Genomic DNA, 25,390 nt, shown 5'->3' on the forward strand with positions numbered 1-25,390 from the left:
TCCAAGGTCCCACGCTGCAGGGTCGCCTGTCGCTACTGCTGCTGGCATACAGATCTCGTCCGCACTCACTGACTGGGATCCCCCCCCGCGCAACAGTTGATGAAAAGGACTTTAAAAACAAGGCTCTCATTAATCCTCCCAGACATGCACAAAATCGTTGAGGCAAAGCGCATAAGCTGACTGAGTACCATGACAGAAATCCGAGGGGGAGATGGAATGAGATAGGGGACAAAGTGTTTGTACTAAACTATGGCAGGGGTCCCAAATGGCTTGCAGGGACAGTAACGGGCAAGGAAGGAAACAGGCTACTGGTAGTACAAATGGACAATGGCAAAACCTGCCGGAGGCATGTAGACCAAGTCAAAAGCAGATTTACCAACAACACTGCGGAACCAGAGGCAGACTACAACGTGGAACTCGCACCACACCTGGTGGACAGACAGAGGGAACAACCTGAGGAAAGGGCAATCCCAACAGACAGCCCAGGCGAGATACCAGCAACCACACCCAAAGAAAAATAGTCACCAAGGCAAACAACTGAACCACAACTCAGATGCTCCACGCGAGAGCGTAGACTACCTGAGAGACTGAACCTATAAAGACAATAAGACCTTGGGGGAGGGTGATGTCATGTATCTTACATTATTATATATAACTGTATCCTAACATGCTATACATGACTGTAATAAGATATGTCCTGTAACCACCAGCATACCTTACCATCAGGGGTGCACTTGCAAGAGACAGGTATATAAGGACAGCTCTCAGGCAAGTGTAGTATTCCAGAGCTGTGAAATAAAGGTGCAGGTCCAGAGTGACCTTGATTTCAGTACATGCCTCATGTGAATCTGTACTGAAGGGACAGGACTTTACAACGATCATGGCTGATCATGCAACTTCAGTACCCCATTCCTGCTTTCTCTCCATACCCCTTGATCCCTTTAGCCATAAGGGTCACATCTAACTCCCTTTTGAATATATCTAACGAACTGGCCTCAACAACTTTCTGTGGCAGAGAATTCCACAGGTTCACAATTCTCTGAGTGAAGAAGTTTCTCCTCATCTCGGTCCTAAATGGCTTACCCCTTATCCTTAGACTGTGACCCCTGGTTCTGGACTTCCCCAACATCGGGAATATTCTTCCTGCATCTAACCTGTCCAATCCCGTCAGAATTTTATATGTTTCTATTAAAATCATGTAACGATGCGAGCAAAGGCCATCACAAGTCCCTGGGGGGACATGTCAACACTGCCTGCCGCTGGGTGCTGATCTCCTTGCGCACTGCACCATCGAGGGGTGGGACTGTCCAATTGTGATCTTTGCCTGGGCTGTTTCTGAACGGTATGGAACAAAAGAACTTGAATCTGTGTCCTGCTATTCATGAACTCCAGACGTTCCCAACAACAACGTGTATTTATATAGCACCTTTAACGGAGTGAAACATCCCAAGGCATTTCACAGGAGTGTTATAAGAGAAAAAAATTTAACACCGAGCTGCATAAGTCGAAACTAGTGCGGGTGACCGAAAGTTTGGCCAAAGAGATCGGTTTTAAGGAGCGTCTTGAAGGAGGAAAGAGAGGTGGAGAGGTTTAGTGAGGGAGTTCCACAGCTTGGGATCCAGGCAACAGAAGGCAAGGCCGCCAATGGTTGAACAATTATAACAGGGATGCTCAGGAGGGCAGAATTAGAGGAGCGCAGATATCTCGGGGGGGTTGTGGGGCTGGAGGAGATTACAGAGATAGGGAGGGGCGAGGGCCATGGAGGGATTTTCTGGCACAGTAGCACACGATGGGTATTGGGTACTAAACTCAATCCTTTCACAAGGATCATTGAATGTTAGTTCATTGCAGCTGTTCCTATCAATATAGTTGGTGCCATAAGACACTGTGTAACTCGCACCAAGTCCCGCTCACCCATCACCCCTGTGCTCACTGACCTACATTGGCTCCCAGTTAACCAATGCCTCGATTTTTAAAAGATTGATCCTTTCTTTCTAATCCCTTCAATGTCTCTCCCCTCCCTATCTCTGTAATCTCCTCCAGCCTCACAAACCCCCGAGGTATCGGCATTCCTCTAATTCTGCCCTCTTGAGCATCCCTGATTATAATTATGCCTTCTGTTGCTTCGGCCCCAAGCTCTAGAATTCCCTCCCTAAACCACTCCACTTTTACCCTTTAAAACGCTCCTTATAACCTACCTTTTTGACCAGGCTTTTGGTCAACTGTCCTATCTTCTTATGTGGCTCGGTGTCGGTTTTTAGTTTGATAATTGCTGCTGTGAAGCGCCTTGGGACGTTTTACTTCGTCAAAGGTGCTATATAAATGAAATGTAGATGCTGACACCACTCTGGCCACGGAAGGTGTCATTAAATGTAGCTTACTCCGTTCTTATCTAATGTATGCACAGGTTTGGAGAGCTGTTGATGCCGTCCGGACACGCCATGGCGCACCATCTTGCCATCCGGAGGAGGCAGGGGTCCCCAATGGAGTGCACTCGATGTGGGAGTCCTCCCTCTATTTATTGGGGACTTGGCCTGGAGGGTGTTGCACGGAGCAGTCCCGTGCAATCGTTTTTTAAGCTGGTTCACGGACTCCATGTTCTATGTATGTGTAGAGTGTGCGAGGTTGCATGCCCCTGTTCCATTATTTGAAGGGGCTGCTCCTCAAATTCTGGTTGCACTTCAGTCCCACACTCCTGATCTTTAGGCACCCTGTGCAGAGGGGAGCGGGCAGGTTGGAGAGCCTCCTCGTAGGACCGCTCCTGGGCATGGACAAGGGGGCCATTAATCGGTCCAGGCAGCGGGCGGCCGAGGGGATCGTTCAGCCCGACTGCCTGCCTCTCTTCTGCAGTTACATCCGAGCCAGGGTGTCCCTGGAGATGGAGCACGCGCTGTCCACCGGTACGCTCGCGGCCTTCCACGAGAGGTGGGCGCCCGAGGGACTGGAGTGCATCGTCACCCCCGGCAACCAAATTTTAATTTCATTTCAGTTCTGGTAAAAAGTTAATTTGATTAATTTGTCGGTTTTAGTGCCTCTTAGTCAAGGGGCACTTGATTATTGTTCGACCAAAAATAGTTGTTGAGCTGCTGAGTGGGAATGGCTTAGCCAGTCACGTGATGTTCACAAGACTCAATAAAACCCCAGCCAATTGGGTCCGGGGAATCCACGATGAGGCAGATGGTTGTGAGCCTGGTGGATGAACTGGTAATGTGATTGTTAAACCTTTGCTAATAAACCAACTAGTTCTTAGCAGCAATGTGTTGCTGTGAATTCTTAAGCAAAGAACCATGAAGCAAGTACATTCCAATATTTCTCACTGTGGGTACTAGGGACGGTGCAGGTAGACTCAGTCACTGACGTTCTTCATCCATTCTTACCTGTATAGCACTCCCCAAAACTGCAGTAGTCTGGTTTCTCCTCTCACCATGTGATGGCAGTGTACCATTTGTTAGCCTGATTTGTTGGTGCACTGAATAGGTCAGCGATACAGAAAATAGGACGCGACAGGGAGTGGCCATCAATTCTTGTGACTCAGCAGGGGAGAGTTTTTTTGGTTGGGAAGAAAAATCGTTAAGTGTTCTGGGGCCCAGACTGACTTTTGCAGTGTCGCAAAGTGTTTTCTCTGCTTGATTCCACCATCGTGCTGCGCCTTGGTTCATGAAGGAAAGGAGACTTTGCCAGCTGTGTGTCCTCGCCGGCAGTGCCCCTTTAAAACTCGGAAACTGGTGGCAGAGATTGTGGCTGCTCCGCAGAAGTGCAGAGAGTCAGATTCAGTCGCACTGCTCCACCTGCTGGAAGCACAGTGCAAATGCAGTCACTGCATCCATGCAGGGAGGATGTTCCCCTGGCTGAGGAGTCTAGAACCAAGGGTCACAGTCTCACAATAAAGGGTCGGCTATTTAGGACTCAGATGAGGAGAAACTTCTTCACTCAGAGGGGTGGTGAATTTTTGGTATTCTCTCCTCCAGAGGGCTGTGGAAGTTCAGTCGTTGAGATGCAAGCGCTCTACTTGGAACTCCTACACGGCAAGCGAGCCCCAGGTGAGCAGAGGAAACGTTTCAAGGACACTCTGTCACTGATAAAGTGCAACATCCCCACCGACACCTGGGAGTCCCTGGCCAGAGCCCACCCTAAGTGGAGGAAGAGCAGCCGGGGAGGCGCTGAGCACTTCGAGTCTCGTCGTCGAGAGCGTGCAGAAAACAAGCGCAGGCAGCGGAAGGAGCGTGCGGCAAACCTGTCCCACCCACCCTTTCATTCAACCGCTGTCTGTCCCAGCTGTGACAGAGACTGTAATTCCCGTATTGGTCTATACGGCCACCTGAGAACTCACTTTTAGAGTGGAAGCAAGTCTTCCTCGATTTCGAGGGACTGCCTTTGATGATATTCAAGACAGAGATTGATAGATTTTTGGATATTAAGGGAATCAAGGGACATGGGGATAGAGGTAGAAGATCAGCCATGATCTCATTGAATGACGGAGCAGGCTCGAGGGGCCGAATGGCCTACTCCTGCTCCTAATTCTTATGTTCTTAAAGTTTGGCAATATACCGTCCCAGCACGGAGTAGTACCTAGCGTCAGTGTCATTGTCTATCAGGCTAATGTTACCTTGACAGGCTCGAGGGACCGAATGCCGTACTCCTGCTCCTAGTTCTTATGTTCTTATGTAAGGCACATGAACCGCAGCAAATGGCAATCGATTGTTGTACTTCAGCCAACCATGTATTGATTGAACAGTCAGTCAGTGCAAAGGGACACTGCAGGATTTCTGCAGTCCTTCCTGCCCTCCATTACCTCCGTGGAGCTTGCCTCCAACATTGTGACAAACTGGTGGAAGGAAAAGTAAAAGTGGAACATCTTTATTTCATTTGATTTCTAAACATCCATCGCAATGTAAAAATTTGTGAACTGGAAGAAATAACTTGAGACCAAAAAGTCTCTTCAGACTGGTGTTAGAATTGAAGATTCATTCAGTGGGACACTAGCTAAAGCAACTTAAACAGCGCGAACATAAATAACTGATAACGGGCAGCTCCAAACATCTGAAGGCCAAGAATGTCCTGTCTGACTCCAACCTCGGGGGATAAATGGGAAGAGGAGGGTTTCACGCAAGAGTTGAGACAAAGATCCCGACATATCACGGGTTAAATTGCCCTGCCAATATCCTACGCCAGACCCACCCCTAAGAGAGTATGAAAGAAAGACCCAGAAGGTGTTTCAGGGCAGACGGTGCAGAGAAGAATTGTTCATGCCACCAACCGTCTCTCTGATCGGGACTCCTACCTGCTACTTGTCATGGTCGTATGTCTACTATGTCGATGTTGATTGTGTGTTGTGTTTGACTATATTTGAACTACCGCTCCCTTAATAAAATGCCTTATAACTCCGAAGACCCTTTGGATATCTGTGTGTGACCTGTGATCCGAAACCTACAGCAAGAACCTATTTGGAGATTTAAGCCGAGTGTTCATTTTTTGCCTGAACTAAGTCCTTCAGCTCCTGGGCCAGGACCTGGTTGCGTGTCTCGGCGGCCTCCTGTGCACGCAGAGTGTTGCTCAGCCTGATTTCCAGCGCTTCGTGTTGCTTCTTGTCTTGCTCCATCTGCTGGTTGAGTCGCACCACCTTGGCCCAAACTTCATAATTCTCCTTTTCAAGGCTGCAAAACAAAAACGATTTGATTTCGTCAGAATGTAAGGAATAGGAGCAGGAGTCAGCCATACGGCCCCTCGAGCCTGCTCTGCCATTCAATAAGATCATGGCTGATCTGATCCTGGCCACAACTCCACTTCCCCATCTGCTCCCCATAACCCTGGACATAGGAGCAGGTCAGTGCCAATGATCAGAGACATTAAAGCACAGCAGCAGAAAATAGAACACAGAAACACCTCGAGGCCCTTATTCTAGCTGCTTGGTGTCTGCCGTGGCTCAGTGGGTAGCACTCTCACCTCTGAGTCAGATGGTTGTGGGTTCAAATCCCACTGCAGGAACTTGAGCACAAATATCTAGGCTGACCCTCTAGTGCAGTGCCAAGGGAATGCCGCAATGGTGGAGGTGCTGTCTTTTGGATGAGATGTTAAACTGAGGCCCTGTCTGCTCTCTCAGATGGACATAAAAGATCCCATGGCACTATTTCAAAGAAGAGCAGGGGAGTTCTCCCCGGTGTCCTGGAGCCAATATTTATCCCTCAATCAACATAACAAAAAAAACAGATTATCTGGTAATCACATTGCTTTTTGTGGGATCTTGCTGTGCGTAAATTGGCTGCCGCGTTTCCCACATTACAACAGTGACTACACTCTGAAAGTACTTCATTGGCTGTAAAACGCTTTGAGACAGAAACAGAAAATGCTGGAAATCTCAATGGGTTAGGCACCATCCGTGGAGAGAAACAGAGTTAATGTTGAAACATTAACTCTGTTTCTCTCTCCACTGACGCTGCCTGACCCGCTGAGATTTCCAGCTTTTTCTGTTTTTATTTCAGATTCCAGCATCCGCAGTAATTTGCTTTTGTACAAGCGCGTTGAGACATCCGGTGGTCGTGAAAGGCACGGAATAAATCCAATTCTTTATTTCCACTTTTTATGCAAACACAAGATTTGGACCCTTGCAGAATTCTGACAAATGACCTACCTCCCCCACCGCACCACCCCCCCCCCCCCCCCACCCCGCCCCCCTCCACTTTCTGATATTGGGGCATGCCGCAACATTTAGCTTTGAGTTAGGGGTCATGTTCCCTGACCTGTGACAGCTGTGTCTGTATCCTTTCTGAACCCACAGCAGCAGCTACACCACTTCCTGTTCCATGTACTCAGTCACTCAGTGCATTCGTGACATGCGGATGTGTAATATGAGGAAATCATCTGCTGCCTGGAACACTAAATGCATAGCATTGTGGCAATTCGTGCAAGATGTGATCTTCAGGCTGAGATCAGAACTGTTCTTATCAACCAGCCGGCACTAAAATTCTTATTAAGTTTGACCGGGGCCTCTTGAGCATCCCCCGATTATAATCGCTCCACCATTGGCGACCGTGCCTTCAGCTGCCTGGGCCCCAAGCTCTGGAATTCTCTTCCTAACCTCTCCGCCTCTCTATCTCCCTCCCTAACCTCTCTGCCTCTCTATCTCCCTTCCTAACCTCTCCGCCTATCTATCTCTCTGTTTCCTCCTTTAAGCAATTTTATATGAGTCCCTAGTGAGACCACACCTGGAGTACTGTGCACAGTTTTGGTCTCCTTACCTAAGGAAGGATATACTTGCCATAGAGGGAGTGCAATGAGGGTTCACCAGACTGATTCCTGGGATGGGAGGGATTGTCCTATGAGGAGAGATTGAGTAGACTAGGCCGATATTCTTTCGAGTTTAGATGAAAGAGAGATGATCTCATTGAAACATACAAAATTCTTACAGGGCTCGACAGGGTAGATGCAGAGAGGTTGTTTCCCCTGGCTGGGAAGTCTAGAACCAGGGGTCACAGTCTCAGAATAAGGGGTCGGCCATTTAAGACTGAGAGGAGGTGAAACTTCTTCACTCAGATGATGGTGAATCTTTGGAATTCTCTGCCCCAGAGGGTTGTGGAGGCTCAGTCTTTGAGTATATTCAAGACAGAGATCGATTGATTTTTGGATATTAAGGGAATCAAGGGATATGGGGATAGTGCAGGAAAGTGGAGTTGAGGTAGAAGATCAGCCATGATCTCATTGAATGGTGGAGCCGGCTTGAGGGGCCAAATGGCCTACTCCAGCTCCTATTTCTTATGTTCTATGTTCCACCGCAGGTCTCCCGCATATCTGCATCTGTGAGTGTAGAATGTGAGGGGCAGCATGCTATTTGGCCATGGGGGCAGCACAGCTGGGTCGTAAATCTGGTGAATTCTCTGCCCCAGAAGGCTGTGGAGGCTGGGTCATTGAATATATTCAAGGCGGAGATAGACAGATTTTTGAAACATTAGGGGAGTCACGGGTTTTGGGAAACAGGCAGGAAAGTGGAGTTGAAGCCAAGATCAGATCAGCCATGATCTTATTGAATGGTGGAGCAGGCTCGAGAGGCCAAATGGCCGACTCCTGTTCCTAATTCTTATGTCCTTATGTTCTAAGATGCTCCTAAAAACCGACCTCTTTGACCAAACTTTAGGTCATCTGCCCCAATATCTTCTTATGTGACTCGATGGCAAATTTTTTGTCTTGCAGTTGTGTTTGATAACACTCCTGTGAAACGCCTTGAGGTTTTATTATATCACAGGCTCTGTTTAATAAATGCAAGTTGTTGTTGTAGTCCCACCCTCAGATTTACGAGGCGTTGGACAGCATGGAGAGGAACACTATATCCCAAATTTGTGTTGACTGCTCTCGCGATGGTAGTTTAGCTCTGACCAGTTTCACAGAGAGCTGACACTGCTGAAATGAATTCCAGGGACTTGGGCACATAACTCAGCTTGACGGCACTCCCAGTGCAGTGCTGAGGGAGCACTGCACTGCCGGAGGTGCCGTCTTTCAGATGAGACGTTAAACCGAAGCCCCCCCGTCTGCTCTCTCGGGTGGACGTAAAAGATCCCATGGCCTCTATTTTGAAGAAGAGCAGGGGAGTTATCCCCAGTGTCCTGGGGCCAATATTTATCCCTCAACATCACTAAATCAGATCATCTGGTCATTATCACATTTCTGTTTGAGGGAGCTTGCTGTGCGCAGGTTGGTTGCCATATTTCCCACATTGCAACAGGAACTGCACTTCAAAAGTATTTCATTGGCTGTAAAGCGCTGTGGGATGTCCTGAGGTCATGGAAAGCGCAAAATAAATAGAAATCTTTCTTTCTATCTTGCTATTTCTGTAAAGTGATTCTGGACATTTGATATTCACTCACTCATCACTGTTCTGTTCCTAACACAGATGAGGCTGCACACAGGGAGGTTAAAGTAACAATGACCTCAGTCTTTAATAAGACACTCCAGAGTGAGGAACAGGCCTTAGGGGCCGGCTTATTTACAGTGCTCCCAAAGGATGCTGGGATCCCTTGGAACTTCAGGGGATGAGCTCCCTGGTGGCGGAACATGGGAGTGCATGCTTTACAGATACACAACATCACTCCCCCCCCAAAGTCAAAGTGAAAACTATTTACAAGGAGAGAAGGTCGGGAGCCTTTCTTGCCCTGGTGGACCGCCTCGGTACAAATGTCTGTTCTGGTGTGTTGGCTGTGCCCTCGCTGGGCTGGCGTGTTGTTGGCCCTGCAGGGCTGCTGGGTGAGCCTGGCCTTGCTGGGCTGTTGGGTATGATGGGTTCGATTTCCTGGTCCGACGTGGTGTCGTTAATCCTTTGGGTGTGTGTTGTGGGCTCGAAAAGGTGGTGTCTGCTGTGGGTTGTTCAGGGCAATCTGTGAACTGCAGCCTCATTTGGTCCAGGTGCTTTCTGCAAATTTGTCCATTGTCTAGTTTGACTACAAACACCCTATTCCCTTCTTTAGCTATCACCGTGCCCGCGATCCACTTGGGACCATGTCCATAGTTTAGCACATACACAGGGTCATTCAGATCAATTTCCCGTGACACAGTGGCACGACCATCGTTTACATTTTGTTGCTGCCACCTGCTCTCTACCTGATCATGCAGGTTGGGGTGAACCAGCAAGAGTCTGGTTTTAAGTGTCCTTTTTATGAGTAGCTCAGCCAGGGGCACCCCTGTGAACGAGTGAGTCTCGTGCGATAGTTGAGCAGTACTCGGGACAGGCGGGTTTGGAGTGAGCCTTCTGTGACTCGTTTAAGGCTCTGTTTGATGGTTTGTACTGCCCGCTCTGCCTGCCCATTGGAGGCTGGTTTAAACAGGGCCGAGGTGACATGTTTGATCCCATTGCGGGTCATGAATTCTTTAAATTTGGCACTGGTGAAACATGGCCCCTTGTCACTGACCAGTATGTCAGGCAAGCCGTGGGTGGCAAACATGGCCCTCAGGCTTTCAATGGTGGCGGTGCTTCCCGACATTATTTCACATTCAATCCATTTTGAAAAAGCATCCACCACCACCAGGAACATTTTACCGAGAAACAGGCCCGCATAGTCGACATGGATCCTCGACCATGGTCTGGAGGGCCAGGACCACAAACTTAGTGGTGCCTCTCTGGGCGCATTGCTCAACTGAGCACATACGCTGCATTGCCGTACACAGGACTCTAAGTCAGAGTCGATACCGGGCCACCACACGTGGGATCTGGCTATCGCTTTCATCTTTACTATACCCGGGTGTGTGCTGTGGAGATCCGAGATGAACGTCTCCCTGCCCTATTTTGGTAGCACTACGCAGTTACCCCACAACAGGCAGTCTGCCTAAATGGACAGCTCGTCCTTTCGCCGCTGGAACGGCTTGATTGGCTCTTGCATTTCAACGGGGATGCTGGCCCAGCTCCCATGCAGTACACAGTTTTTTACTAGGGCACAGTTTTTTTACTAGCGACAGCAGAGGATCTTGGCTGGTCCAAGTCCTAATCTGGCGGGCCGTGACAGGTGATTTATCATTTTCAAATGCTTCCATGACCATCAACAAGTCTGCGGGCTGCGGCATTATCAGCAAGTTTGCAGGCTGCGCCATTTCCACCCCCGTGGTGGGCAATGGTAGTCGACTGAGAGCATCCGCACAGTTCTCGGTGCCTGGCCTGTGGCGGATGATATAGTTATACGCTGATAGTGCGAGTGCCCACCTTTGTATGCGGGCTGAGGCATTAGTATTTATCCCCTTGTTTTCAGTGAACAGGGATATGAGGGGCTTGTGATCGGTTTCCAGCTCAAATTTGAGGCCAAACAGGTACTGATGCATTTTTTTTACCCCGAACACACACACACACTAATGCCTCTTTCTCAATCATGCTGTAGGCCCTCTCGGCCCTTAGACAAGCTCCTGGAAGCATAGTCGACAGGTTGCAACTTCCCCGCAACATTAGCTTGTTGTAATACACACCCGACTCCGTACGACGACGTGTCACATGCTAGCACAAGTCTTTTACACGGGTTATACAATACAAGCAGCTTGTTGGAGCATAAAATGTTTCTGGCTTTCTCAAAAGCAATTACTTGTTTTTTTTCCCCATACCCAGTTCTCACCTTTGCGCAATAACACATGTCGGGGCTCTAAGAGGGTGCTTAACCCCGGTAGGAAGTTACCAAAATAGTTGAGGAGTACCAGGAACGACCGCAGCTCCGTGACGTTCTGTGGCCTGGGCGCGTTCCTGATAGCCTCTGTCTTGGCGTCTGTGGGCCGAATGCCGTCCACCGCGATCTTTCTCCCCAAAATCTCCACTTCTGTTGCCATGAAGATGCGTTTCGACCTCTTCAGCCGCAGCCCTACGCGATCCAGTCGCTGGAGGATTTCCTCCAGGTTTTGTAGGTGCTCGGCGGTGTCCTGACCCGTGACCAATATGTCGTCCTGAAAGACCACCGTGTGTGGTACCAACTTGAGTAGGCTCTCCATGTTTCTCTGGAAGATCACTGCAGCCGACCGAATTCCCAACGAGCATCTGTTGTAGATGAACAGTCCTGTGTGCATAATGATGCAGGTAGGGCCCTTCGAAGACTCCTCCAGCTCCTGCGTCATGTAGGCCGAAGTCAGGTCGAGCTTGGTGAATGTCTTGCTTCCTGCCAGCGTCGCAAATGGGTCGTCTGTCTTTGCTGGCAGGTATTGGTCCTGTAGCGAGAAACGATTAATTGTTACTTTATAATCGCCGCAAATCCTGACCGTGCTATCACTTTTGAGTACTAGAACAATCGGGCTGGCCCACTCGCTGAATTCCACTGGGGAGATGATGCCCTCGCATTGCAGCCTGTCCAGCTCAATTTCCACTCTCTCTCATCATGTGAGGTATCGCTCGCGCCTTGTGGTGAATGGGTCATGCCTCTGGGACCAAGTGGATCCGCACCTTCGCCCGGAAAAGTTTCCAATGCCTGGCTCAAAAAGGGAAGGAAATTTGTTAAGAACCTGGGTACATGAGGCCTCATCGACATGTGATAGTGCTCGGATGTCATCCCAGTTCTAGCGGATTTTGCCCAGCCAGCTCCTTCCAAGCAGTGTCGGGCCATCGCCCGGGGCAATCCAGAGTGGCAGTTCCCACACCGTGCCCTCGTAGGTAACCTTGACCACGGCGCTGCCCAGGACAGTGATAAACTCTTTGGTGTACGTTCTCCGTTTCGTGTGGATGGGGCTCAGGGCTGGTCTGAATGCCTTGTTGCACCACAGTCTCTCAAACATCTTTTTACTCATGATGGATTGGCTAGCGCCAGTGTCCAGTTCCATGGCTACGGATAAGCTATTCAATTTTACGTTTAGCATTATAGGTGGACATTTCGTCGAAAATTTGTGCACCCCGTGTACTTCAGCATCTGCCTCCTCTCTCTGAGGCTCGAAATTGCTTTGATCCACCTGCAAGCTCGTTGGAGGTGCCCCATTGTTCCACAGCTCTTGCAGACATACCCTTTGAAGCGGCATGAATAGGCTGAATGGAAACCTCCACAACGCCAACAAGGTGTGAATTGCCTTGCATTCATCCTTTGTTGGGGACTCTGAGTCATCTGGGTCACCTGAGGCCTGCTGACAGTTGCAGACTCGTGGTTTCTGCCCTGTACATTTCTGCTCACAAACACAGTTCCAGTTAATTTATGAACATTGCTAGCACTTGTGTACTGAGAGATTTGTTTGGTGTTATCACTGGTGGACATAAACGCCTGTGCTCTCGCAATGGCCTTACCGAGGGTCGGTGTCTCTACAGTCAAAAGTTTTCATAGGATGGTCTCATGGTCAATGCCCAGTACAAAAAAGTCTCTGAGCATTTGCTCCAGGTAGCCATCAAACGCACATTGTCCTGCAAGTCACCTTAGCTCGGCAACATAGCTCGCCACTTCCTGACCTTCAGATCGCTGGCACGTGCAGAACCGATACCTCGCCATCAGCATGCTCTCCCTTGGGTTAAGATTCTCCCGAACCAGTGTACACAGCTCCTCATATGACTTATCTGTGGGTTTCACCGGAGCCAGAAGATTCTTCATGAGGCTGTAGGTCGGTGCCCCGCAGATTGTGAGGAGGACCACTCTCCTTTTTGCAGTGCTTCCTTCTCCGTCCAGCTCATTGGCTACAAAGTACTGGTCTAGCCGTTCGACATAGGCTTCCCAATCCTCACCCTCGGAGAACTTTTCCAGGATGCCCAAAGTTTGCTGCATTTTTGCGTTAGATTCGTATTCTCGTCGCCAGTTATTGTGTTCCTAACACAGATGAGGCTGCACACAGGGAGGTTAAAGTAACAGTGACCTCAGTCTTTATTAAGACACTCCAGAGTGAGGAACAGGCCTTAGGGGCCGGCTTATATACAGTGCTCCCAAGGGATGCTGGGATCCCTTGGGACTTCAGGGGATGAGCTCCCTGGTGGCGGAACATGGGAGTGCATGCTTTACAGATACACAACAATCACGACTAAGACTAACTCATTCATAGGAAGCTCCTGTCAAGTGAATATTTTGCTTCGGCAATTAAGCTCATGAGAGCTTGATAGTATTAATCCTCTATTTTTTTGTTTACATTTCTCTCCCACACCACAGCACTTGTAGCCAAGAGATCAGGAAATAACTGATGAACTTGAATTTTATACAGTTTCAATCACAACCTCTGGACCATCCTAAGGCGCTTCACAGCCAATGAAGTTTTTTTTGAAATGCAGCCACTGTTGCAGGAAACACAACTGACTTGTGGCCCCGAAACTCAATCTACTCCCAGGCCACCAGCAGGTCCTGTGTGAAATCCCTCCATGGCCCTCGCCCCTCCCTATCTCTGTAATCTCCTTCAGCCTCACAACCCCCCTGAGATGTCTGCGCTCCTCTAATTCTGCCCTCTTGAGCAACCCTGATTATAATCGCTCAACCATTGGTGGCCGTGCCTTCTGTTGCCTGGGCCCCAAGCTCTGGAACTCCCTGCTTAAACCTCTCCAGCTCTCTACCTCTCTTTCATCCTTCAAGATGCTCGTTAAAACCTACCTCTTTGACCAAGCTTTTGGTCACTTGTCGTAACTTCTTCTTATGTGGCTCGGTGTCAAATTTATTTGTTTTGTCTTAAAACACTCCTGTGAAGTGCCTTGGGATGATAAAGACGCTATATAAATACAAGTTGTTGTTGTGTAAGACAGCAGCCCCTGCCGTTGACATTCCTTCCCACCCACTCGGGGTGTTCCATGACTCCTACGGCATGGACTTTGTGAAAAGAAATCTCGTCCTTTCAACACAAAGGTTCATTTGCCGTTCCAACCTGTCAAGGTTCCCCACCTGTCCCCTTTTTTCCAGTGGGATATCTGGTCTTTTCTAAAAGCTAAACTGGAAAAAGTGAAATATTATTTAAAAGTCCAGGTTGCTTGTGTGATTGTGACAGCATCAGTTAGTGAGCTTATTGAAGTTTCTAATCAGTTTCCATCGCTCCCTCCCTAACAGCACTGTGGGAGCACCTTCACCACACGGGACTGCAGCGGTTCAAGAAGGCGGCTCACCACCACCTTCTCAAGGGACAATTAGGGATGGGCAATAAATGCCGGCCTTGCCCAGCGACGCCCACATCCTAGAACTGAATTTTTGGAGGAAAAAACAGCCAAACAAACTTGGAAATTGAAGTCCTGCCTCACAGGCTCACACTGCCTGCCTCGTTCCTTGTTCCAATCGTCATCCCACACTGACCTGACAAAGTACCGCGAACCAGCTGATACCCCCAAAGGCTCAAAAATGCCGTCCTTTTTTAAAAAAATATTCATTCACAGGAAGTGGGCATCGCTGGCAAGGCCAGTATCTCTGGCCCATCCCTCATTTCCCTCGGGAAGCTGGTACTGAGCCATATTCTTGACAACTGAGTGTCTCGCTGGGCCATTTCAGAGGGCAGCTAAGAGTCAACCACATTGCTGTGGGTCTAGAGTCGCATATAGGCCAGACCGGGTAAGGACGGCAGATTTCCTTCCCCAAAAGGACATTAGTGAACCATTTGATGGGTTTCTAATGACAATTTGGTAGTTTCATGGTCATTATTACTGATATGACATTCTCTTTTTAATTCCAGATTTATTTAATTAACTGAATTTAAATTCCCCAGCTGCCGTGGAGGGATTTGAACTCGTGTCTCTGGATCAATGGTCCAGGTTTCCAGGTCTCCTTATTTAAGGAGGGATATCCTTGCATTGGAAGCAGTTCAGAGAAGGTTCATGAGGTTGATTCCTGAGATGAAGGGGTTGTCTTATGAAGAAATGTTGAGCAGGTTGGGCCTCTACTCAGTGGAGTTTAGAAGAATGGGAGCTGATTTTATTGAGACATATAAGATTATGAGGGGGCTTGACAGGATAGATGCAGAGAGAATGTTTCCCCTCGTCGGGGAATCTAGAACTAGGGGACATAGTTGCAGAATAAGGAGTCACTCATTTTAAATGGAGATGAGGAGGAATTTCTTCTCTAAGGGTTGTGAATCTTTGGAATTCTCTACCCTAGAGAGCTGTGGAGGCTGGGTCATTGAATATATTTAAGGTGGAGATAGACAAATTTTTCAACGATAAGGGAGGGAAAGGTTATCGGGAGCAGGCAGGGAAGTGCAGTTGAAGCCAAGATCAGGTCAGCCATGATCTTATTGAATGGCGGATGCCAGATATGAGACTCCAAAAGCAAGCACTCTACTCAGAACTCCTTCACGACAAACGAGCCAAAGGTGGGCAGAGGAAACATAACAGGGACACCCTCAAAGCCTCCCTGAAAAAGTGCAACCATCCCCACTGACACCTGGGAGTCCCTGGCCAAAGATCGCCCTAAGTGGAGGAAGTGCATCTGGGAGGGCGCTGAGCACCTCGAGTCTCATCGCCGAGAGCATGCAGAAAACAAGCGCAGGCAGCGGAAAGAGCGTGCAGCAAATCTGTTCCACCCTCCCCTTCCCTCAATGACTGTCTGTCCCACCTGTGACAGGGATTGTGGCTCTCGTATTGGACTGTTCAGCCACCTAAGGACTCATGTTAAGAGTGGAGGCAAGTCTTCCTCGATTCCGAGGGGCTGCCTATGACTGACTGAATGGTGGAGTCGGCTCGAGGGGCCGAATGGCCGACTCCTGCTCCTATTTCTTATGTTCTTATGTTCTTATGATTACTAGTCCAGTAATCCTGTCTGTTTTACAGACACTTACCTGTCAATTCTCTCCTCGTAGCTGTGCTTCTGGCTCATCATCTCCTGCTTCAGCTCCAGGAGCTGGTTCCAAACCTGTTCCATGCTCATATCTCCCTGCCCAGCCTCCACTTCCTCTACTTTGCCTTCTGCCTTTGGTTGCTCCTGTTGGGTCTTTGTCGAAAGGCTTTGGCTGGTCTGGAGCAAGGACTTCCCCGAGCTTCCCGCTTGACCGCTGCCCCGTTCCGCAGCGGGAGGCGCACAGAGTGCCGCGCACCACCCAGCGTCCAGAGAGTCCTTATCCTGAGAGGCAGTCGGTGTTGGGACGTTGTCATAGGTGGAGACCCTCTGATCGGCAGACGGGGCCTTCTGAATGTCCTGGGAGTGAGTCCTTCTGTGCCTCTCCAAAAAGATATCCTTGCAGTTGCTGACCTGGGAAATCTTCGGTGCATTCCAGAACTCAGTGCCAGAACCGTCTGCCGTCACACTCTTGAACATCTCCCCAACTGAGCCCAAGGTGCATTTCCTGGCTGGGAGTGTCTGCGTTCTTTTCCTGGGGCTCTCGTTCCAGCTGTCCAATTCGCTCTCTGACGTAACATTGTCATTCCCATCGATTTGGCCAGGCTGGAGAAAAATAAATTACTGTAAATAGTCTTAATATTTTCCCATAGGAAGAATTGCATTTCTATAGCGCCTTTCACAACCTCAGGATGTCCCAAAGCGCTTTACAGCCAATGAATTTTTTTTTTTTGGAAGTGTGGTCACTGTTGTAATGTAGGAAACGTGGCAGCCAATTTGCGCACAGCAAGCTCCCACAAACAGCAATGGGAGGACAGACGCATCAACGTTAGCGCCCTTGATTAGGCCAACATCCCCAGCATCGAAGCACTGACCACATTCAATCAGCTCTGTTGGGCGGGCCACATTGTTCACATGCCAGACACGAGACTCCCAAAGCAAGTGCTCTACTCGGAACTCCTTCACAGCAATCGAGCCAAATGTGGGCAGAGGAAATGTTACAAGAACACCCTCAAAGCCTCCCTGATAAAGTGCAACATCCCCACTGACACCTGGGAGTCCCTGGCCAAAGACCGCCCTAAGTGGAGGAAGTGCATCCGGGAGGGCACTGAACACCTCGAGTCTCATCGCCGAGAGCATGCAGAAACCAGTCTCAGGCAGCGGAAGGAGCGTGCGGCAAACCAGTCCCACCCACCCTTTCCCCCAACGACTGTCTGTCCCACCTGTGACAGGGACTGTGGTCCCCGTATTGGACTGTTCAGCCACCTAAGGACTCATTCTTAGAGTGGAGGCAAGTCTTCCTCGATTCCGAGGGACTGCCTATGATGATGAATGACCAGATAATCTGATTTAACAATGTTGGTTGAGGGATAAATGCTGGCTGGGACACTTCCCTTAATGGCTCCTGCTTTGGCTCGGTGTCAAATTCTGTCATCTGCCGCTTCTGTGAAGCGCCTTGGGACGTTTGACGAGGTTGAAGGTGCTAAATAAGTGCAGGTTGTTGTTGACTGAGATCGTGGCACGACAGCGGTGAGCTGGCGATTGTGTCAGACTTGGCTTAGTCTTCACCGATCCTACCCTGGAGGTTCTGGCTGCTGTTCCCGTCACAATCTCTGCAGCTCCCCAGCCAACCATACTCCGCTGTACTGACGCTTTCCTGCTGTCTGACTTCGAAGGGGAGGGAGGTTTATCCTTGTGTTTCGGAAACAGTTCGTCATGGCCGCTGATCAGCACGGTCATCAGCTTCTGAATCTGTGGTGCCCCTGTTTCAAAGAAAATGACAGAAGATTGGTGTCATGTATTCAACCAGCATTGTAACCCATGTATAATCTGACCTAAGTTGTACACTGTGAGAACAATGACCACTAGGTGGTGAACTTGTGGGAGACACTCCTAACCGGGACCTTCAGATATAAAAGGGGAAGCTCCACCTAGTTCCATCACTTGAGTGCTATGGAATAAAGGACAGGTCACAGACTGACCTTCTCTCAAGCATAGGCCTCATGTGCATTTATACTGTATAGTAAGGATGTATCAATTGGGTTATTATTCTGCAGGCGAAAGAAAAGTCTTAAGTTCAACATATTGCCAACAAAACGCCTTTGACTTCAAGCCTCTCGGGGACAAATAAAATCCACCGGTTAAAATGAGTTGCAGGACAAAGTAATTCTCCTAATGGCACACAAGGTGGCAACGACCTCGTGCCTCCGGAAATGGCCACCAGGCATCCCAAAGCGCTTTACAGCCAATGAAGCATTTATTTTGAAGTTAAGCCACTGTTATAATGTTGGAAATATGGCAGCCCAACAGCAAGCTCCCACACACAGCAATGGGATAATGACCAGATAATCTGTTTTTGTGCTGCTAATTGAGGGTTAAACAACGCCTCCATTTCAACATTCTCATCCTTGTTTTCAAAACCCTCCATGGCCTCGCCACTCCCTTTCTCCTCCAGACCCACAACACCCCCGAGATGTCTGCGCTCCTCTAATTCTGCTCTCCTGAGCATCCCTGATTATAATCGCTCAACCATTAGTGGCCGTGCCTTCTGTTACCTCAAGCCCCAAGCTCTGGAACTCCCTCCCTAAACCTCTCCGCCTCTCTTTCCTCCTTTAAGAAGCTCCTTAAAACCTACCTCTGTGGCCTCCTGCCGTAATTTCTTCTTTTGCGGCTCGGTGTCAAATTTATTTGTTTTGTCTTATAACACTGCTGTAAAGCACCTTGGGACGTTTTACTATGTTCAAGGTGCTATATAAATACAAGTTATTGATATAAATATTGGGCCCAGGACACCGGGGATAACTGCTCCGCTCTTCAACATCGCAACAATCACTGCACTTTAAAGCAGTTCATCACATGTGAAGGGCATTGGGCCATTTCTGAGGTGTGACGTGACACTGCAGAAATGCAGGTCTTTTTTTCTTGTTTTTCCTTCGTTCAGACTAAGCATTGTCGTTTCTTCCTGTGAGATATTTATCTTCTCACCTTCCCCTCTCTCTCAGACGTGACTTTCCACGCACCTGGTCTGTTCGCAGATGTCTATTGATACCACCCTAACCAGCGATTGGAATGTGAACAGTCTTGTCCAAGGCGCGATACTCGATAACAACAACTTGTATTAAAATAGCGCCTTTAATGTAATGAAACGTCCCAAGGCGTTTCACAGGAGTATTGAGATTAATGAAAATTTGACACCGAGCCACATAAGGAGAAATTAGCGCAGGTGACCAAAACTTTTTCAAAGAGGTATGTTTTAAGCAGCGTCTTGAAGGAGGAAAGAGAGGTAGAGAGGTTTAGGCAGGGAGTTCCAGAGCAACAGAAGGCATGGCCACCAATAGTTGAGTGATTATCATCTGGGATGTTCAAGAGAGCAGAATTAGATGATCGGGGGCTTGTGGCGCTGGAGGAGTTTACAGAGATAGAGGGGCGAGGCCATGGAGGGATTTGAATTTTGAAATCGAGGCGTTGCTAAACCGGGAGCCAATGTAGGTCAACGAGCACAGGGGGTGATGGGTGAGTGGGACTTGGTGCAAGTTAGGACACCCTTTGATATCCTGCCTTCCCCCTCCCCCTGTTGGGAAGAGTTTGACCTCCCTTTAAGCATTTCATGAAGAAGGCACAGCTGAGATGGGCATGTGGGCAGGCTTGTGCCCACTTCCTGTCCCTCTGTGGTGCCACGTGTTTGGGTGCCCCATCCATGCCATGCCCCCTACCATCGCAAGATCCTACAAATCCCCTGGGAGGACAGACGCACCAATATTGGTGTTCTCCACCAGGCCAACATCCCCAGCATTGAAGCACTGACCACACTCGACCAGCTCTGCTGTGCAGGCCACATCGTCTGCACGCCTGACACGAGACTCCCAAAGCAAGCGCTCTATTCGGAACACCTTTATGGCAAACGAGCCAAAGGTGGGCAGAGGAAACGTTATAAGGACACCCTCAAAGTCTCCCTGATAAAGTGCAACATCCCCACCGACACCTGGGAGTCCCTGGCCAAAGACCGCCCGAAGTGGAGGAAGTGCATCCGGGAGGGCGCTGAGCACCTCGAGTCTCGTCGCCGAGAGCATGCAGAAATCAAGCGCAGGCAGCAGAAAGAGCGTGCGGCAAACTAGTCCCACCCATCCTTTCCCTCAATGACTGTCTCTCCCACCTGTGACAGAGACTGTAATTACTGGACTGTTCATTCAACTAAGGACTCATTTTTAAGAGTGGAAGCAAGTCTTCCTCGATTGCGAGGGACTGCCTATGATGATGATGCCCCCCACCAGCAAGAGCGTCATGGACCAGCACGAACCATCGGATTCAGGCACGGCTGAAGAATTTGCTCAAGACTCTTTGACTTGCCTCGCATGATGGCCACAGGATCTTCGATTTTGGGCCTGAGCAGATTCACCCCGATGACCGTTGCCAGGTTATCAACGCTCATTTTGTTGATGCTGGAGTGCAGCTGGACCTCGTGGAGAAACCTGTCCGAGGAACAGGGAAGAAACATTCATTTTGCACGTTCTTGTAGATCTGGGACCAGTGACCCCAAGGCTAAACATGTACTGTCAAAGAATCATAGAATAGTACAGCACAGAAGGAGACCATTCGGCCCATCAGTCCGCGCTGGCTCTCGCGAAGATCAATCCAGTGAGTCCCACTCTCCCGCTCTTTCCCCACAATCCCTGCAATTGTTTCTCCAAACAGTAGTAGTGAGGTTGGGGACAGCATCAAACAAGAAATTAGGGATGCGTGCAATAAAGGTACAGCAATTATCATGGGCAACTTTAATCTACATATTGATTGGGCTAACCAAATTGGTAGCAATGCGGTGGAGGAGGATTTCCTGGAGTGTATTAGGGATGGTTTTCTAGACCAATATGTCGAGGAGCCAACTAAAGGGCTGGCCATCCTAGACTGGGTAATGTGTAATGGGAAAGGACTAATTAGCAATCTTGTTGTGCGAGGCCCTTTGGGGAAGAGTGACCATAATATGGTAGAATCCTTTATTAAGATGGAGAGTGACACAGTTAATTCAGAAACTAGGGTCCTGAACTTAAGGAAAGGTAACTTCGATGGTATGAGACGCGAATTGGCTAGAATAGACTGGCGAGTGACACTTAAAGGGTTGACGGTGGATATGCAATGGCAAACATTTAAAGATCACATGGATGAACTTCAACAATTGTACATCCCTGTCTGGAGTAAAAATAAAATGGGGAAGGTGGCTCAACCGTGGCTAACAAGGGAAATTAAGGATAGTGTTAAATCCAAGGAAGAGGCATATAAATTGGCCAGAAAAAGCAGCAAACCTGAGGACTGGGAGAAATTTAGAATTCAGTAGAGGAGGACAAAGGGTTTAATTAGGAGGCGGGGAGGGAGTACTAGAGTACGAGAGAAAGCTTGCTGGGAACATAAAAACTGACTGCAAAAACTTCGATAATATGTGAAGAAAAAAAGATTAGTGAAGACAAACGTAGGTCCCTTGCAGTCAGATTCAGGTGAATTTATAATGGGGAACAAAGAAATGGCAGACCAGTTAAACAAATACTTTGGTTCTGTCTTCACGAAGGAAGACACAAATAACCTTCCGGAAATACTAAGGGTCCGAGGGTCTAGTGAGAAGGAGGAACTGAAGAAAATCCTTATTAGGCGGCAAATTGTGTTAGGGAAATTGATGGAATTGAAGGCCGATAAATCCCCGGGGCCTGATAGTCTGCATGCCAGAGTACTTAAGGAAGTAACCCTAGAAATACTGGATGCATTGGTGATCATTTTCCAACAGTCTATTGACTTTTGATCGGTTCCTATGGACTGGAAGGTAGCTAATGTAACACCACTTTTTAAGAAGGGAGGTAGAGAGAAGGTGGGTAATAATAGACCGTGTTAGCCTGATATCAGTAGTGGGGAAAATGTTGGAATCAATTATTAAAGATGAAATAGCAGCATATTTGGAAAGCAGTGACGGGATTGGTCCAAGTCAGCATGGATTTATGAAAGGGAAATCCTGCTTGACAAATATTCGAGAGTTTTTTGAGGATGTAACTGGTAAAGTGGACAAGGGAGAACCAGTGGATATGGTGTATTTTCAAAAGGCTTTTGACCAGGTCCCACACAAGAGATTGGTGTACAAAATTAAAGCACATGGTATTGGGGGTAATGTACTGACGTGGATAGAGAACTGGTTGGCAGACATAAAGCAGAGATTCGGGATAAACGGATCCTTTTCAGAATAGCAGGCAGTGACTAGTGGGGTGCCGCAGGGCTCAGTGCTGGGACCGCAACTATTTACAATACACATCAATGATTTGGATGAGGGAATTGAGTTTAATATCGCCAAGTTTGCAGATGACACTAAGCTGGGTGGCGGTGTGAGCTGTGAGGAGGATGCTAAAAGGCTGCAGGGTGACTTGGACAGGTTAGGTGAGTGGGCAGATGCAGTATAACGTGGATAAATGTGAGGTTATCCACTTTGGGGCAAAAACACGAAGGCAGAATATTATCTGAATGGCGGCAGATTAGGAAAAGGGGAGGTGCAACGAGACCTGGGTGTCATGGTTCATCAGTCATTGAAAGTTGGCATGCAGGTACAGCAGGTGGTGAAGAAGGCTAATGGTATGTTAGCCTTCATAGCTAGGGCATTTGAGTATAGGAGCAGGGAGATCTTACTGCAGTTGTACAGGGCCTTGGTGAGGCCTCACCTGGAATATTGTGTTCAGTTTTGGTCTCCTAACCTGAGGAAAGATGTTCTTGCTATTGAGGGAGTGCAGCGAAGGTTCACCAGACTGATTCCAGGGATGGAAGGACTGACATATGAGGAGAGACTGGATCGACTGGGCCTCTATTCACTGGAGTTTAGAAGGATGAGAGGGGATCTCATAGAAACATATAAAATTCTGACGGGACTGGACAGGTTAGATGCAGGAAGAATGTTCCTGATGTTGGGGAAGTCCAGAACCAGGGGACATAGTCTAAGGATAAGGGGTAAGTCATTTAGGACTGAGATGAGGAGAAACTTCTTCACTCAGAGCGTTGTTAACCTGTGGAATTCCCTCCCGCAGAGATGTTGATGCCAGTTCATTGGATATATTCAAGGGGGAGTTAGATATGGCCCTTACAGCTAAAGGGATCAAGGGGTATGGAGAGAAAGCAGGAAAGGGGTACTGAGGTGAATGATCAGCCATGATCTTATTGAATGGTGGTGCAGGCTCGAAGGGCCGAATGGCCTACTCCTGCACATATTTTGCATGTTTTCTATGTTTTCTCTAAGTATTTATCCAATTCTCTTTTGAAGGCTACTATTGAATCTGTTTCCACCACCACATCAGGCAACGCATTCCAAATCCTAGCTACTCGTTGCATTAACAAAAGTTTTCCCTCATAATGCCTCTGGTTCTTTTGCCAATCACCTGAAATCTGTGCCCTCTGCTTATCCACCCTTCAGCCATTGGAAACAGTTACTCTTAATTTCCTCTATCCAAACCCTGTCATTTGCATTAAAGATTTACCACATCGGATGAATCAGTAATCATTCCCATTTTAAACTGAAATTTGAATCCAACTTGTAGAATTTTTTTAAATTTCATTCACGGGATGTGGGCATCGCTGCAAGGCCAGCATTTATTGCCCATCCCAAATCGCTCTCGAGAAGGTGGTGGTAAGCCGCCTTCTTGAATGGCTATTTCAGAGGGCAGTTAAGAGTCAACCACATTACTGTGGGTCTGGAGTTACATATAAGCCAGACCGGGTAAAGAAGCCAATTTCCTTCCCTGAAGGATATTAATGAACCAGATGGGTTTTTACAACAATCCAGTAGTTTCATGGTCACCATTACTATTACTCGCTTTTTTATTCCAGATTTATTTAATTAACTGAATTTAAGTTACCCAGTTGCTATGATGGGATTTGAACTCATGTCTCTAGATCATTAGTCCAGGCCTCTGGATTACTAGTCCATTGGCATAACCACTGTGCTACCATCCCCCGAATTGTATAATAAGTGGTACATGCGGAGGAAACCATGGGAAATCCTATCTGGAGACCCAGACCAGATCAGCCCATTCCTGGCAAAAGAGTCGCATCATATCCTCTGCCTGTTATATCCTTATCTGCTTGGTTGGCCATGTGCTCTCTCAGAGAAAGTCCATGAGGAGATATTGATTCCATACTCTGATTGGGAAAGTCCATCCTTTCTCCAATCTTGCAAGTTCATATCCAGAGTCTTCACCAATTAGTTCATCTCTTGCGGCCAGACCAATATCCTTCTATTCCCAGCCCCAAATCTCTCCATTCCCAATCTCACATTCCTCTACGCCCAATCCCATGTCCCTCTACTCCCAATCCTATGTCCTTCTATTCCCAATCCCAAGTTCCTCCATTCCCAATCCCACATTCCTCTACTCCCAATCCCATATCCCTCTATTCCCAATCCCACATTCCTCTACACCCAATCCCATATCCCTCTATTCCCAATCCCATATCCCTCTATTCCCAATCCCTTATCCCTCTATTCCCAACCCCATATCCCTCTATTTGCTACCTCATATCCCTCCAGTCCCATAGCCCTCGGTCGAGAGTCGACATTCTGATTTTCCAACACCAGGTGAAGCAAAGGCCGAAGTATGCAACAATCGAAGGGAGTGTGCGTGTCGAGCGCCTCGGGTGTGACCACCCTACCTGCAGATGTAGCTGAGCAGGTTGTAGTTTGCCTGAGGTAACAATGACACCTGTTTCATCACCTCCTGCTGCCCCTGTCGAGAGAAAAGTTAACAATTCTTAGCATCAGTCGGGTGTCCGAACAGGTCGGCACAAAGTACATTTTGCCTCTTTTACCCGCAAACTGCTGGTACCAGAAGAAAGGATTCAAAGGGTTAATTTGCGTTAGATTCTGGCCCACCTTCCTGGGGAACTACGCGACAGAACCTCTCCCAGTGATGCACAAAATGTCTCCTTGAAAAGGAGACTGAACATCACAGGCAACAACCTGTTCTTGATCATTGCATCACCCCCATAAAATTCAAAGTGACATTTTAAAAAGATCCACAGGATATTTCAGTTTCTAATCATAATTTTAAGGATCAGGGGCCATTTCCCAATACAGGTGCTGAGAGTATAGTCGTATTTGTGCAGCTTATGATCGCGCCGCACCGCAAGGTGAGGGCTTAAACATTGCAAAGTGCCGCAGTACAGCGGGACCTGGGGTACTTGTGCATGAAACACAAAAGGCTAGTATGCAGGTACAGCAAGTGATCAGGAAG

General features: G+C 48.3%; 1 protein-coding gene across 1 annotated transcript in view; it reads right to left on the reverse strand.

Annotated features, from left to right (window-relative positions):
• Positions 1 to 4,853: 4,853 nt before the first annotated feature.
• Positions 4,854 to 25,390, reverse strand: part of LOC139234764 (rho GTPase-activating protein 25-like) — an 86,136-nt gene continuing 65,599 nt past the window's right edge. Inside the window, exons 7-11 of the mRNA XM_070865456.1 lie at positions 24,810 to 24,883; positions 20,496 to 20,617; positions 17,727 to 17,911; positions 16,153 to 16,754; positions 4,854 to 5,654 (exon numbers count right to left, since the gene is read on the reverse strand). Of these exons, the coding sequence (XP_070721557.1) occupies positions 5,453 to 5,654; positions 16,153 to 16,754; positions 17,727 to 17,911; positions 20,496 to 20,617; positions 24,810 to 24,883 (1,185 nt within the window). The 3' untranslated portion in view covers positions 4,854 to 5,452. The remainder of the gene's footprint in view (positions 5,655 to 16,152; positions 16,755 to 17,726; positions 17,912 to 20,495; positions 20,618 to 24,809; positions 24,884 to 25,390) is intronic.

The sequence above is a fragment of the Pristiophorus japonicus genome, chromosome 22 (assembly GCF_044704955.1).
Source record: "Pristiophorus japonicus isolate sPriJap1 chromosome 22, sPriJap1.hap1, whole genome shotgun sequence".
NCBI lineage: Eukaryota > Metazoa > Chordata > Chondrichthyes > Pristiophoridae > Pristiophorus > Pristiophorus japonicus.